At 39.6% G+C, this 15,279-nt stretch overlaps 2 protein-coding genes across 3 annotated transcripts; one reads left to right on the top strand and one right to left on the bottom strand.

Annotated features, from left to right (window-relative positions):
* Nucleotides 1–1,150: 1,150 nt before the first annotated feature.
* LOC135438515 (mucin-5AC) lies at nucleotides 1,151–8,382 on the bottom strand. The gene is made up of 8 exons (XM_064696849.1): nucleotides 6,766–8,382; nucleotides 6,556–6,686; nucleotides 3,298–3,392; nucleotides 2,530–2,763; nucleotides 2,188–2,458; nucleotides 1,682–2,131; nucleotides 1,461–1,619; nucleotides 1,151–1,377 (listed from the first exon to the last, which is right to left on the bottom strand). Exons 1-8 carry the CDS (start codon nucleotides 8,162–8,164, stop codon nucleotides 1,312–1,314), a joined length of 2,805 nt encoding a protein of 934 aa, XP_064552919.1. The 5' UTR covers nucleotides 8,165–8,382; the 3' UTR covers nucleotides 1,151–1,311.
* A 4,712-nt stretch (nucleotides 8,383–13,094) lies between these two features.
* On the top strand, nucleotides 13,095–14,976 carry ninaE (neither inactivation nor afterpotential E). Of its 2 annotated transcripts, XM_064696973.1 has the most exons (7): nucleotides 13,112–13,161; nucleotides 13,216–13,299; nucleotides 13,365–13,434; nucleotides 13,500–13,990; nucleotides 14,053–14,200; nucleotides 14,256–14,533; nucleotides 14,595–14,976. In XM_064696973.1, the coding sequence occupies exons 2-7, from the start codon at nucleotides 13,292–13,294 to the stop codon at nucleotides 14,719–14,721; spliced, it is 1,122 nt and encodes a 373-aa protein (XP_064553043.1). In that variant the 5' UTR covers nucleotides 13,112–13,161; nucleotides 13,216–13,291; the 3' UTR covers nucleotides 14,722–14,976. The 2 variants fall into 2 exon arrangements, with proteins under 2 accessions (XP_064553035.1, XP_064553043.1); XM_064696965.1 differs by having other exon boundaries at nucleotides 13,095–13,299.
* Nucleotides 14,977–15,279: the final 303 nt, after the last annotated feature.

Consider the following 15,279-nt stretch of genomic DNA (forward strand, 5'->3'; position numbering starts at 1 on the left):
TAACAAAAAAAAAAAACAATTAATAAAAAAATGTAAAAGCAAAATAAGACTTCAAACTCGCATTCGTATCTATTGCTATCGTGGCTATAAGGGCATTATAATTTTAAAGAGTGTGTATATTCTTGCCTAGTCGATTAAAAAAAGTATATATATATATAAATAAAATGAAATATTGCCGTGTCGGTCTCTTTGCTAGAGACATTACCTTTGTCGCAACTGGCCCGATCGGACGAATATCTGTTCTAGCTGACATCCGTCAAAAAGTAAGAGTTCTTGTATGAAGAACCTTTTTTGTTTTTCAAAATATGTTAACCAAAGATGGCATATATAAGTTTCACTTTGCTTCGTACATATATGCAAAATCAACATCGGACTAATATATCATATGGGCCACAGGAACGATCGGTCGAAAACTATGTAATTGTATCTACAATTTGTTTATCAAGATATATTACACGAACTGGACATTTATGAGTTTCACTATGCTCCACATATTTGCAAAATCTTATCAACATCATTCTACTATATCATATAGTTATTATAGGAATGATCGGTCGAAGGTAGCTTCTTGTATGTACAAATTTTTTGTTTAAGATATATATGAAACTTGGCAGAAGTGCCTCTTTCTGTTGCACTTTCATTAAAGCTATATCTTATAAAGATAGGACTATATATATTTCTATATATATTGAAAGAAGCAAGTCGAGCTCGCGTCTGTCAAACCGTAAGCCATATTTCTACAAGGCTATTTAATCATCATGCTATTTATATTGACGATACAAGTTTATTTTAATCCTAAAAAGATGAAGTTGACGCTATTTTAAATAATTTATTTTAATGTAAATTGTTTAAAAGCTTTGCGTTCAACATTGACATTCGTTTCTCAATAATTTCATTATTAATTCAGATAGAAATGCATTTTAACAAATTTATGATTAATTTTATTTATCATATTCAACTAAACAAAATTTGCACAAATTAAATTGACTAAGGTTAACTACTCAATTAAAATTGACTCATGCAGCTTGCATATTCGAAACTCATTAATAAATATAATTAAGATTTATTGCACATATGCACTAAAATATTTGTTTATTTTTTTGTTTTGTTTTGATCTCTTTTTTTGGGGTTTTTTTTTTTTTTTTTGTAAATTTTTTCACGTAGTGTAAAATTTGTATAAAAATTTGTAAGTAAATAAATATATTTTGGTTGCGTGTGTGGCCTTCTTGTGTGTGTGTGAGTGAGTGAGGGTGAGTCTGTATAGTATATGTATATAAATAAATAGTTGGACCCGAATTTCGATAACGAGCTTCAATCATTCTCCTCAGATATAAGCAGCTCGTACTCCTGTGCCGCAAATCGATCCCAATCGGAGGTCTGTAAAGGCAGGAAGAGAATATATATATATATATATAGGTCGAGTCTAGCTGGGAAAGTTGTTGGTTATGGAACATATTTACGGATTCATCGCGCTGTGCGGCGAACGGATCGCGCTGTTCGTGATCTAGATACTTCTCTAGATTAAAGAAGGTATCGAAGAACACGTGCGTCATTTTGCATCGCTTCAAGTCACCCAAGGTAATGGAATCACGGTTTGCAGGCTTAATCATGTCCAGCATCTGTGAGAGGTAACACGAATAAGCATTGGGATAAATGCTGTCAGGGATCAGGGCTAACCCACCTGACAGAGGCAATCCTCGAAGGGCAGGCACTCGATGCCAATGCCCTCCATGCGCTGCTGTTGCTCCTCGTAGAAATATTCCAGCTCGTACATGGAGAGGGCGCCATCGCCATCAATGTCCATGCAGCGGAACCAGTACTCAATGGCCGTCGGTGTGCGTTTATCCTCCTCGGAGAGAATGAACCAGACGAAGTCCGTGTAGGACATTTTTGGTTCGTCGTCGGGCTTTTTTTTGTTATCGCTGCGCGTCACACAGCCGGAGAAGATCCGTTCGACAATGCGCGTGGAGAGCGCATTGTCGCTGTGCTTGGCCAGATCCTCCTGATTAATGAGCAGATCGTGATCCTTATCCAATTCCCAGAACTTACAATAGATCACATAGAAGTGCTCGTAGCTAAAGAAGGCCATTATCTGATTGATGTCCTCCTCCTCCTCCAGCAGGCTGATCATCTGAAATGCTTTGATCATTATTCACTTCTTACTGGAACAAATGCCAGTCGACTCACCTCCAGCAGATCGGAGCGCTTGAGCTCCGATATGGTTATCTTGCCGCTCCAACTGCGATTCACCGAATAGAAGATGCGCGCGATGACCGTGTGCACGTATCTGGAATGGAATTCGGTGGCCTCTTTTAGGAACGCCAGACCTGGATGCGTATCAACCACATCTTGCACCATCGGCACCAAATCCTCTGGCACAATATAGGAACGAAAGCGCTGGCCACGCGATAATATATAAACAAAACGCGACGCCGCCTCATGGCAATACACATTCATTCTGATTGGATGGAAGAAGAAAACATGAAATTTAATTATTAATTTTTGGCAAGTGATGGCAATCAACTTAACTGCTTCCAGAACTCGACGAAACGCTGACGTTCCACCAGACCTGTGGCGCCTGCCTGGCAGAAGATCATGACCGGCATGCGCCAGTAGAAGGGCAGGCCGCACAGCTTAAGGATGCGCGGCAGCTCATCCTTGGTCACCTGATTGTTGGGAAAGCTATCGAAGGCGGACAATATGCCGCGTATGACACGTTCCATGGCAATGGTTGGCTGCGGCTTGCCATGTGGAAAGTAGAATCTGTCAAAGCAAAATATAATATTAGACTAACAAATCAAACGGGAGGGGGCCTCTAGTCGGGAGTGTCCGACTAGGGGATGCCTTGCAAAGCATACTATATACAGGAAATTCTTTCTCGACTATATTCCGATCTTTAATTAATGTTTAGGGGTTATATATGACAGACAAAAGTGTGTCGGGAACGGAAGTATACTGGAATCTAGCTCTAATCATATTCGAGCTATGCCTACAAAAAACCATGTCTTAAAATCCATATTTATCTATATTTTGAAAATTGGAGGGAATATCAAAATAAAACACAAAACTAGCGAAGCATATGTTATTCGATTTTATCTTTTGTATAATATACACTTTGTGTAGTCGGCGATGTCTCCCCTTCTGCCGGATAAGAGCAGAAGGACATAACTAGATCGACTCGGCTCGTCCTGACCGAGATATACCATATCATGGTTTCTCCCAGCACACAATTTACTCCTTAATAGCCATTTTTTATTTGTACAGGGTATACGAATTGCTGTCATTTAGTTTGCTCACCTGGGTATGTAAACGCTCTTTGAGCTGCGTATCTCCTTTTGCAGTAGATTTTGTTCCTGTGAGGGCGGCGGCGGTGGCGTTGCATGCAGCTTAACCTGAAACAAAGGATATAGTATAAATATATATAGTATATATATATATATATATATACGTGGGTATAATCACTTTATATAGTTGCCCAAAATCTTAAGTTCGTTGTGTACACAATTAAATTTGCCGCACTTTCTGCACTAAATAACTTGGGAATTTCTCAGTTTTTGCAAAGGAATTAAAAGTAATTTGTTTTTGTTTACATTTGCGCGCATTTCTCGCGTACATATTTCCAGCTGCCACGCCCCAGAAAGCTGTTTGCCCTTTTAATTTATCATTAAATATGCTCATTTATTTAAATAAACAAATTATTCAATTCCGTTTAAGCGTTAAATATAACTCAAAAAAAAAAAAATCGTAACTATTTTCGTGGAAATTACATGAAACTTAGAGAAAATCGGAAAATGAGCAGCAGCTAAATTCACACACACACGAATTTCTTTGTTGTTTTTGTGCTAAATTCAGCGGCAAATTGAAGCTAAATTTACAATATCTTAATTGGCGCCAATAAAAATAATCTATAGAAAGAAATCTATTCAAATTGAAATAGGTGGGTTTTCTCTAAGTGTGTGTGTGTGTGTGTGTGTGTTTCGTTGGGGGCTCTTAAAAAGTGCTTAATTTAATTAAATTAGGCGCGATTGGAGCTGACAAAGTTAAAGGTTAGCTGCGAATAATTATAAAACAATTAATTATTACCTAAGCAGTGAAAACAATTGAATGGAATTTCTGATTTCAGTTGGATACAAATATTAATATTAATCTAAGAATATGACTACACACACAAACTTTTACCCAGTTAATTATAAGTCGTATACTTGATATTTCTTGTATATACATAAAATACTCGATTTTGATTTTCTCTAATTTATGAACACACATTTCATAAAGTCTTTCTCGTTAGAACTTTTGACAAAACCACAAAAAACAAAGAAGAAATTTTAAGAAATTTACAAAAATATATTGTGATATAAATAGCTGGGATTGCCTACAAAGCCCACGTGCGAAATATTCAATTAGTAATTAACATTTTCCTGAGTCAAATATATCTGTACACGCTTTTGTTGTGGCTCGATGCTTTTGTGCTCTGCCTTTGTGCACCTTATGAGCAGCATCAGCTGCTTTGGCCATAATTCTCTTATGAGAAGCCGCAGCTGAGGAGCTATAATAAAGCACGCATTGGCCATTCATGATTTTCAAACTGTCAACGACAGCATTAATATTGATCTCAACTCGCCGCGCAAGACAGAAGAGAACAAACAGCTATCGAGGTGGGGCATGTGTGCGCACATTACGTATACGCACGGATACGCTCGATAGCCAAGCAAAATATTACGCATACGCATAGTTGTTCAATAAATAAATCGAAGAGGCCAAAGAATTCAGTTGCGTCTGCTTCAGACGCAAGTTTGCGTGAATTATTTATAGCAATTATTTACTTAAAACCCAACAAAAACCAATACAGGCATTTCACAATGAAACGTAGCAAATGCCATAGCTAATGGAATATTATATGAAGTCAGACAATCGGCTCACACAGCACACACGTTGTAATTAAATAATTAGGCAAAACACAAAAAAAAAAAAGGCAGAGGATACTCTTAAAAATCCCAGAAACAATAGTCATGAAAAAACGTGCATGCAATTCGCGTTTGCTTAAATAATCATGTGCTTGTATTGTATTTTGTATTGTATTCTGCTCGCCGTTGCGCTGTATAAGCTTTTTTATACCCTTTTATAGGGTATTTTAATGATGTTATCAAATGTTAAATGCAAAGAAAGAAACTAACAACTAAAGTACACATATTCTTGTTCAGTAGCCAACGCCAAGTCGATCTAGCCATCCATTCCTAGTTTAGTCTAGACTAGGAAACTTAAAATTTCTTTGTTAGATCGACCAACTATATCACGATCAAACTTTAACATTTACTATGAGCATGGGGAAAGCTGCTTACACTATCATATAGCTTTACTGGAAGAATCGTTAGAGAAAATACCAACATCTTACTCAGAAAATAGTTAGTTAATTATTCTTTGCTGCAAAGTCTGATCAGAATAGTTTCGTATAACAACTATTCCGATCGGTTTTTGCAAGGGTATTCAATATTCAGTGTGCCGAGTATAGAATTTTTTTTTATTTTTTAAATTTTTTTCGCCTATGCACGATCGTGCTGATCGTAAATGCTTAATTTGATTGTTTGTATACGAGAGAATATATGCATGCCCAATAGGGGTACTCAGTATTTGAGTGCAATAAAAAGAAAGGTATAGCTACTAAGTAAATTGTTTTTTTTAGGCCAACCCATTTCGAATAAATCCGAAATGATAGAAATATTGAAATATCGTTGGTTCAGCTACAAAATTAAATGTTGGATATATTAAAGTTTTGGACAGATTTTGATTTACTTTTACTTTCTTCTAAAAGAAATTTGCTTGATATTATTAAGTAATTAATATCCCTTGATTTTATTATTTATTTGTCGTAATTGGGACAAAGAAAATGCCTATAGAGATTTATGTGTGGACCCAAAACCTTCTATATGGTACTATAGCTGGCGATTTCTCTAAGGATGCGACTTCTAATACCAAGCTGGGATCAGTATAAATATTTTACCCAATATGAGGCTACAAAAATAAATAATAAAGGTTGCTGGTTCTAATCCCTTTTTTTTTTGAAGATCATAAATATGCTACTAAAGCGCACAGATTTTACGACTACAATCTAGTTGAAGCAACTATATTGACTAACCCTAATGGGATATTGGCAAATTGTATTGTTTTTCTATTTTCTGTATATTTGTAGATATATATATTTCTGGTCTCATCTCTGTTGGCAAGCGATATCTACATGGCGATGGCGTCTTGGGGTAACCTTAAATCAATCAATGATGCTAAAGCGGCCCGATAACAGCCACGATATATTCTAATTGCGGGGGCTGGTAGAGGGTGGGGACGATGGAAGGGGGGCGGGGTGTAGCCTAGCGATTTGTTGCAATTGTTGCTGGCGTGCGGCTGTGGTGATTTTTTTTTTCATTTGCAATGTGCAATTGTTAGATAACCACCGACAAACACGCACACATGCACGGCAATTTTTGTAGATTTATTTTGGAGTGTATTTTGCTCTGTGGGTGGTATGGCAGGGGGGGGGGCGGAGGGGTTGGGGGCTCTTACCTTGAGCAGACTCTTGGGCGGCGCTTCCGCTGGCCGTTTGATATCGAGAAACGAGTTGCGCACATCCGGACGCTTCTCAAAGAGCAGCACGCGCTCGGCAACAGAGCCACGTGTTAGGATCGGTCTGCCCACTGCAATTGGGTATATATACATATGTATATGTTAGGCGGCAAATCAATAAATAATTTTAATTTAATTCAATATAATTACAATTCTTATCCTGGCCATTGGTGAGCGCTGCACGGCTGCCGCTACTCGGTTTGGTTTTATTCAACGTTGGCATCGTTGTGTCCGCCAATGTTGCTGGCGTGTCAGCGGCTGCTGCTGCTGCTGTTGCTGCTGCTGTTGCATTGGCCACAATGTTGCTGGCTTTGCTGTTATCAGTGTTGCCGCTGCGATTGTTGCTGCCGCTGCTGTTAGTCAATTTGCGCGTTATTGTTGGCTTTTCTTTGGTTGTTGCTGCCGTTGTTGCCGGCTTCTGTTGCTGCTCGCTGTTGCTGTTGTTCTCTTTGGTCTTGTGCAGCTTGCTGGCGGTTTTCACTGTCAAATCCAGCACTGACACGCCCACACGTGGCGCATCTAACACATCCACGGGGCGTATGTTGCTGCTGTTGTTGCTGCTGCTGCTGCTGCTGCTGCTGTTGCTGGTTTTGCTAAGTTTCTTTGTGGGCTGCTCTGTTGTTGTCAACTTGTTGCCGCTGCTGCTGCTGCTGTTGCTGCTTGCTTTGCTGCTGCTGGCGCTGCTGGCGCTGCTTTGCCGCTTTTTGGCAGCTGTTGCCGCCGCTGCGGCTGCCTCCTTTTTGAGCAGCTCGCTGATTTGCAGCAATTGCTGTGTCTGTTGCTGCGACAAATTGTTTACATCCAGCTGTAAATTGATGTCATAATTGAGATTCACATCGGGCATTGTTTTGGCTGCCACAGCTGCCACTTTTTTGGGCGATTGCAGCGCCTGCGCCGGCGGCTCCACTTGACTTGATTTGCCCGCCTTGCCAGTTGCTGCTGCTGTTGCTGCTGTTGTTGTTGTTTTTGTTGCGCCCGCTGTCGTTTTTTTCAGCTTGCCATTGCCGTTTGACTGCACGGCCACGCCCACTTCCGACTTTTTAGTGCCGCTCTTGCCCCGCTGTTCTTTGTCTTTGTTCACAAAGCTGGTGACCATCTTCTGCAAGCCCTCAGCATTGCTCAGATCTGCCGCTGCCGCTGGTGTCGCCGTTGCCGCTGCCGCTGCAACAGCAACATCCGCAAAATCGCCGGTAGCCGCCGCATTTGTGTACATCTCGAACAGCTGGGCGGGCGGCACGCCGCGACTCTTCCACGTGTGATAGATGGCATCGGCATGCTCGCTAATCTTATTGGACAGCTCCTCGATCTCGGCGTGCGCATCGCTGCCGATCAGCGGCGCACCCTTTGGTGGGGATTTGGGGCCCGCTGTTGCCGTTGCCGTTGCCGTTGCAGCTGCAGCGGCCGCAGTTGCCGGTTTGCGTGTGCTTGTTGTTGTTGTTGTTGTCGTTTTGCTGGCACTTGTCATAGCCACAGAGCTGCTGGCGCTGCTGCTCAGCTTTTTCGCCTTGGCTGTTGTTGTTGTTGTTGTTGTCGTGGAAGACGCCTGCATTTTTCCCCCCAAATTCGATTGAGTTAACGTATCTTCTAGTTTTCCTCCTCTCTGTTTTTTCCTTCTTTTCTTTTTTTTTTACGCACAATTTTTATTTTCAAAAAATATTCACATTTTCGATTTGGTCTGTGTGTTCTCTCTACACTTGAACAAAAACTGTGCGTGTTATTTAATTGAGTTCTGACGTTTTCGCAGCAAATTTCAGATTTTGTTTTTTTTGTTTTTAATATTTTGTTCAGTTCCACATTTCAGAACTCAGGGGTCTATGTAATTCTGTTTGATTTTAACAAATTTTCTCGTGCGTTTCATTCACTTTTCACATTTTCCTCGTTTTAACTTTTCTCCGTATGGCGAAATCTATTTATATAAAGAAATACCAAAATTTCCTATTTCGTTAATTTCAGACGCCGCCGAAATACACAGCCCGCAACGTAGACGCAGTCGCACACACACAAACACACACACACAAACACACACAAATATATATAACGGCGGCATTAGCATCGGGATCGGAGCATCATCTCAATACGTAAAACGCGCACACTGTGCACAGTGGTTGCAGTACAATTTTAAATGGACAAGGAAAAACTCTTCAAGATCGTGTAATTAATTATTTATTTATTATTTTATGTGATTTATTCTAAAAATTAATAAGTTATTTAGGAAGTGTCTTTCATGAGAAACTGAATTATTAAAAAAAACTTTAAAAAAATGGTTTATTTATTTAGTCTGTACTTTTATTATTACACAGGTAAAAAAAAGTTAAATTTTATTTTCATAAATCGTTTTCAATGTTTTTCTTTTATGTTTTCGCCTATTTGCAGGTATTATAGTGTATATGTGCAGACTGCCTTAGCTTTGTTTATTTTGGCATCTATTTGTTTATCTTTTTCGGGCAGTTTCAATAGTGAAGGGTGCATAATTCACTTAACATATCGTTGGAACTAAGTAATAAATAAATTTTCACACTTGGGTGCGAAATATTTTGATTTGTTGTTGCAGCGATTAATTTAATAAATGCTCAGCCCTGCCAATTGAGGCAATGCAAATGAGTTGCAGTTCACTGTGCACGCGTAAGAAAAAATCGAGAGGCTGCCCCTTTGCCCGTTGGCGGCATTTTTGCCTTGTTTTTACGTTTAGCGGCGGCTGCTGCTGCTTCTTCAACTTTGTACTATTTATTCGAAAATAAATATCGAAGTAGTTGCCGCTGCCGCCGTCGCTGCTGCTGCCGGCGCTGTTGCTGCTGCTTCCGTGCCGCTTGCCACACACTATTCTACTGCACTTCACATACGTGCATGTGTGTGTGTGTGTGTGTGTGTGTGTGTGCATGAAGTCGGCGCTATCGAGTATATTTGGATGTTTGTCTGGCTTTATTAATGATTTAATTGCATTTATGCCCCAAAGGCGTGCGCTGGCGACAGTCACGATGACGCGCGCCGCGTTGCTTGAATTTCGTCATTAATTAATAAACCAAACAAGAGGTTAAACGAAATTTGCAATTTGACATTTCATTTTGGCCACCAATGAAAAAACAAGTTAACAGCGATCAAAGTTGAGCCAAACAATAACGACACACACGCACACGCAAACGCATACCTAAACACATGAAACTGTATTTACACATATCGGCATGCATCTGGCAAGTTGGCGGAAAACCGTATTTGTGTTTTTCGTTTGGAATCTTTGACCGGTGCGCTAAAATTAACAGTATATTGCCGTGTTCAACACAAGAAAATTTTTACCGAGCGCACTGCACGCGAACCGCCAAACGCTGCTGATTAGCTTCGTGTTGTTACTGTAAATCTTTGGCCGCTCTGCTCGCGGCTGAAAATAACATCAGTCGCAGTCGCTGTCGCAGTCTGCGTTGCAGCCTCTGCTAACGTCGCCATCGCTGTTGGCGAGCGTAGTGCGAAGTGGAAGTGATCTCAGCTGTTGCAGCAGCTAATGACACTGAGAACAGACGATTAGGGCGCTCCCACACACACGCACACACACATTACTACACTCTTGTTCACTCGCTCAATTGCAAACGAGAGCTCCAGCGTCGCCATTTACTTTGGCGTTCTTTGAGCAGTGGCAGCAGCAGCAGCAGCAGCCATCGCAGCCAGACTCGCTCTCTCTCTCTCACTGCTCTCTCACTTACCCCCACACAGCACGCACACTCAGACGCAGACGTAGACGCAGACGCAGACGCAGACGCAGAACACTTGCCGTACCCACACACAACACGCTGTCGAACAAAAAGGAAATAAAAAATAGCAACAACAACAACAAAAGCAAACAGCACAAATCAAAGCAAAGGTGTTTGTTATTTATACGCTATGCAGCAGCATGGGGTATATGGCATACGTCATATAGCTTGCAGCCAAGAATAGTTTAAAAATGTGTATGTGTATTCAGTAAATTTATTAAGTCAAGAGCACAGAGGTTAAACTACAAATAAAATGATTCCAATTTAAAAATGACCCTATGATTCGACTTAAATAAACTTATGTCAATTAAACTTATTAGGTTATAATTTGTGTAGGTTATATATTGAACAGTATTCTCATATTCGGTGTCGAGTGTCTGCGACACACGAAGAAGAATAAAACCTGAAACATTTATTTCGCCTTTGCTAATGCTAAATAACTTATATTTCTGTTGTGCCTTTTTTGTGTCATGATGTTTGTTGCAGTCGGTTTTTTGTTGGTGTTTTTTTTTTGCCTATTTAAATTATTTTTTTTTTGGAATTTCTTGCTGTTTCGTTTATATACTTTGTTTATATGAATTTTGCAGGTGGGCGCTTTTTGTTTGTTTAAAGCAACTCGAAATGATGTTCGATATTCTGCGCTCTGCTCTGTCATATAAAATTGTCTGATGAGGCATCTTTGTTATTTACACGTTTGTTTTTCAAAATTTCTACATATGCACTCACACACACTCAGACACACACATGCATAGCACCAGGCGACAGGCGGATTAACCGCAAACAAGTGTTGTACTGTGATGACGTTCGGAATGCTCATAATGATCATGATGATAATCGGCAGCATCAGCGAAGCGCAGCTTCCGGTTTGCATTCTGTTTGATCTGCTGCTCATTTCTATCTTTATTGCTGGTTGCTGTTTCTTCTTATTCGCCCGCCTCGCGCTCTTCGCGCTCTGCTTTGTGGTAATTGATTTTAACCAAAAGATCTCAACCTTTACACATGCTGATTGTCTCGTAAATTGACAGTTATTTAGCGTTCCGTTGCCATATAAGGGTGCCACTAGCCCTCAGCCCCCCTCCCGCAGCATCCCTCGCGTCGGATTAGCTGTGACCCAATTGATGCGTTTGTGTTGAGTTTTTCTGTGCGCATAAAACAAACAAAGCGCTTGATGCCACCATAGAAGATTTGACAAAACCCAACGCCCACATCCCCTAGCGGGCCACACACACACACCCGAACACACACCCGAACACACACCCAAACACACTCATTTTGTTTAGACGCTCTCTGACATGTGAGACAACACGTAAACAATACAACACGAGCGTCACAATTGAAGTGTGAATAGATCTATTGACGGCGCACAGCCTGAAAAAACAGCTTACGTTTAATGCTTAAGATTTGATCTAGGAATATAAATAGCATTAATGACAGATTAAAGTCTGTAGCGGCTCGCCTACAGCACTTGTGATTCAAAATTGTCATCAAATTCGAAAAAGATACAATATTTGGCGTACAAAACAAGCTGTTTTGGCAATTAAGAGTTCATTAATTATTAGGTACAAGCAAATATGTATGCCATATAATGCGTATATACAGCAGACAGAAAGAAATAAAATAAGTAATGCTATTTAAAAAACAAAAATAATCGCAAATATCTGATTAAAATTAATCATATAAGAATGCCCTTACCTCATAAATTAATAATATCATTTATGATAATAATAATAAATATATCAATATTGATGATAAAAATAATCAAAAAAATAATATAAATAATAATAATAAATCATTAGCTGCAAAACGAACGATGACAACGTTATTTGTTTTAATCTAGAGATTTTATTTTAGTTATCATTTAATGATGTCAATATATAATATTAAATATTATTATTATTATTTGTATTATTATTATCAATATTAATATTATTATTAATATTATTGTTCTTATTATTTTTATTATTATTATTAATATTAATATTATAATTAATATTATTATTATTATTATTAATATTAATATTATTATTAATATTATTATTATTATTTTATTGTAAATCTACATAAATATCTATTTTAAATTTAGTATAATTATCTACTATTAATTTAATATATTAACAGGTCTTAAGCTTCATTTAATTTGAAGTAAAAATGTAAAATAAAGATCTCGTTGAGCCAATTTTGTAGCTAACCTCTGCTGCTAAAATGAAAGCCTCGCCACAGTGCGTATGCGCAATGTGTAAAGATCTCATGCTGAGATTACGCATACGCCGCGTGAAGTCAATGAGCTTGCGAGCTGTTGAAATTTGAATGTTCTTTTCAGTTTCTTTGGTTTGTACAGTGCATTTATTGATTTGTTTATGGTCTTAATATTTGCACATTGCATTGACACATTAAATCGCTGACTTTCCACGCCCACTTAGTTTATTTTGATTTGTGTGTGGCACAATGTCAGCTCAGGTGTTGGCCCGTTGCCAGCCGGGCGCATCTCGAGCTTGGAAACCTTTGAAGTACGCCCAACAAGAACCATAACTATTGACATTGGGCTAGCCAGTTGTGGCGTCATCGTTGGCAATATTATATTTTATATTTTCTTATATATTTCTTTCGGTTTGTTTTATAAGCCAAAAGCTGTTAACGCCTTTATTTTTAGGCCTTTGGGTGCAAGAACTAATTGAATTTGGCTTGTTTAGGAAAATAAACTATAAAAGCGGCATCTCAGCCAGGCACAGACGCAGGTTTCAATAAACCAATCGCCGCGAATAGTCCGCTCCAGTGAAATACATTCAGGGAAAATACAAGAATTTATGTAAAAAGTGTTAGAGATTGAAAACTATTAAAGAAATTATACGTTAATTTGCAGCTTTTTATGTAAGTCGCAGAAGTTCGTGAAAGCTAAAGCCGGGATATAGTGCAAAAGCGGATATCTAAAATTCAAAATGGAGAGGTAAGCCTGGGACAGAAGCAATCTTTATGGAATATACTATTTCCTGTCAAACATTTGTCGCGCAGCTTCGCAGCAGTAGCCACACAGCTGGGTCCACACTTTGCCGCCCTGTCCAATGGATCGGTCGTGGACAAGGTGAGAGAGAGAGAGAGAGAGAGAGAAAGAGAGAGGGGAGTCAAAGGCTTAATCCATTTTCACAGGTCACACCCGATATGGCGCACTTGATTAGCCCATATTGGAATCAATTTCCCGCTATGGATCCCATTTGGGCGAAAATTCTAACCGCCTATATGATCATAATTGGCATGATTTCTTGGTGCGGAAATGGCGTGGTGATTTATATATTTGCAACAACAAAATCGTTGCGTACGCCTGCTAATCTATTGGTGATCAATTTGGCTATATCCGATTTTGGCATCATGATTACCAATACGCCCATGATGGGCATTAATCTGTACTTTGAGACCTGGGTGCTGGGTCCGATGATGTGCGACATTTATGCCGGCCTTGGCTCGGCCTTTGGCTGCAGCTCCATTTGGTCCATGTGCATGATATCGCTGGATCGTTATCAAGTGATTGTCAAGGGCATGGCCGGCCGTCCAATGACAATCCCACTGGCATTGGGCAAGATCGCCTATATATGGTTCATGTCGAGCATTTGGTGCCTGGCGCCCGTCTTCGGCTGGAGCAGGTGAGCTGAATAGCAAGATAAATTCTCTAAATATATATATCAATTATATACGCTTTGATTAGATATGTGCCGGAGGGTAATCTGACATCGTGCGGTATTGACTATTTGGAACGCGATTGGAATCCACGCTCATATTTGATCTTCTACTCCATCTTTGTCTACTATATTCCGCTGTTCTTGATCTGCTACTCCTACTGGTTCATCATTGCTGTAAGTCGGCATGCGAAGAGAGAAAATCTCCCCATTTCACACACCTCTTCCACAGGCCGTCTCTGCCCACGAGAAAGGCATGCGCGAACAGGCCAAGAAGATGAATGTCAAGTCGCTGCGCTCGTCCGAGGATGCCGAGAAGAGCGCTGAGGGCAAACTGGCCAAGGTCGCTCTGGTTACCATCTCACTGTGGTTCATGGCGTGGACACCATATCTGGTCATCAACTGCATGGGCCTGTTCAAATTCGAGGGCCTCACACCATTGAACACTATTTGGGGCGCCTGCTTCGCCAAGTCGGCTGCCTGCTACAATCCAATTGTATATGGCATCAGGTATACATATATAGTCTCTTATAGTCAATCTAATCTGTTTATATAACACTCGATTCCTTAGTCATCCCAAGTACCGCTTGGCTCTGAAGGAGAAGTGCCCATGCTGTGTCTTTGGCAGGGTGGATGATGGCAAGACCAGCGATGCTCAGTCCACAGCGACAGCTAGCGAGGCTGAGTCCAAGGCATAAGAGACGACAACAACAACAACGTTTTACAACAGCAACAGCAACAAATAGAACATCAAAACCAACAAAACAACAACAACAACAGCAAGAACAACTGCAGCAACAGAACGAAACGCTTTCGAATAACAATAATAACAATTTGTTACATAACATAACTATGTTAACTAACATATGTCAACTTCAAGCTTCTGCAATGTCAATAAAGACTAAAAAATCTATAAAAAAAATAAAGGCAAACGAACTAGAAGAGTTACATAATTGTTTTCCATAATTAACCTTAGGTGGAAGCACATTTGAGCCCGGCAATTACAGACTTTCAATAACATTTATGTTGAAAAGTACAGTTTCAACTGATTCAGTTAACAGTTAACATATATACAATAAAAAAAAGCATAATCTGCAAATAGCACACCAACTTTTGTTGATTGGTTCTCTCAAGTATAAGTTCAATTTGGTTAGTGTATAAATAAAACGCTGTTACAAACAATATTGTAAAGTGTTTACATAATTACTGCTAAAATGTAAACTAACAGCATCACTTTAACATCTCTACAGCAAGTT

This window comes from Drosophila montana, unplaced genomic scaffold (assembly GCF_035044405.1).
Source record: "Drosophila montana isolate Dmon_TW-CO22-7 unplaced genomic scaffold, ASM3504440v1 contig_1505_1, whole genome shotgun sequence".
NCBI lineage: Eukaryota > Metazoa > Arthropoda > Insecta > Diptera > Drosophilidae > Drosophila > Drosophila montana.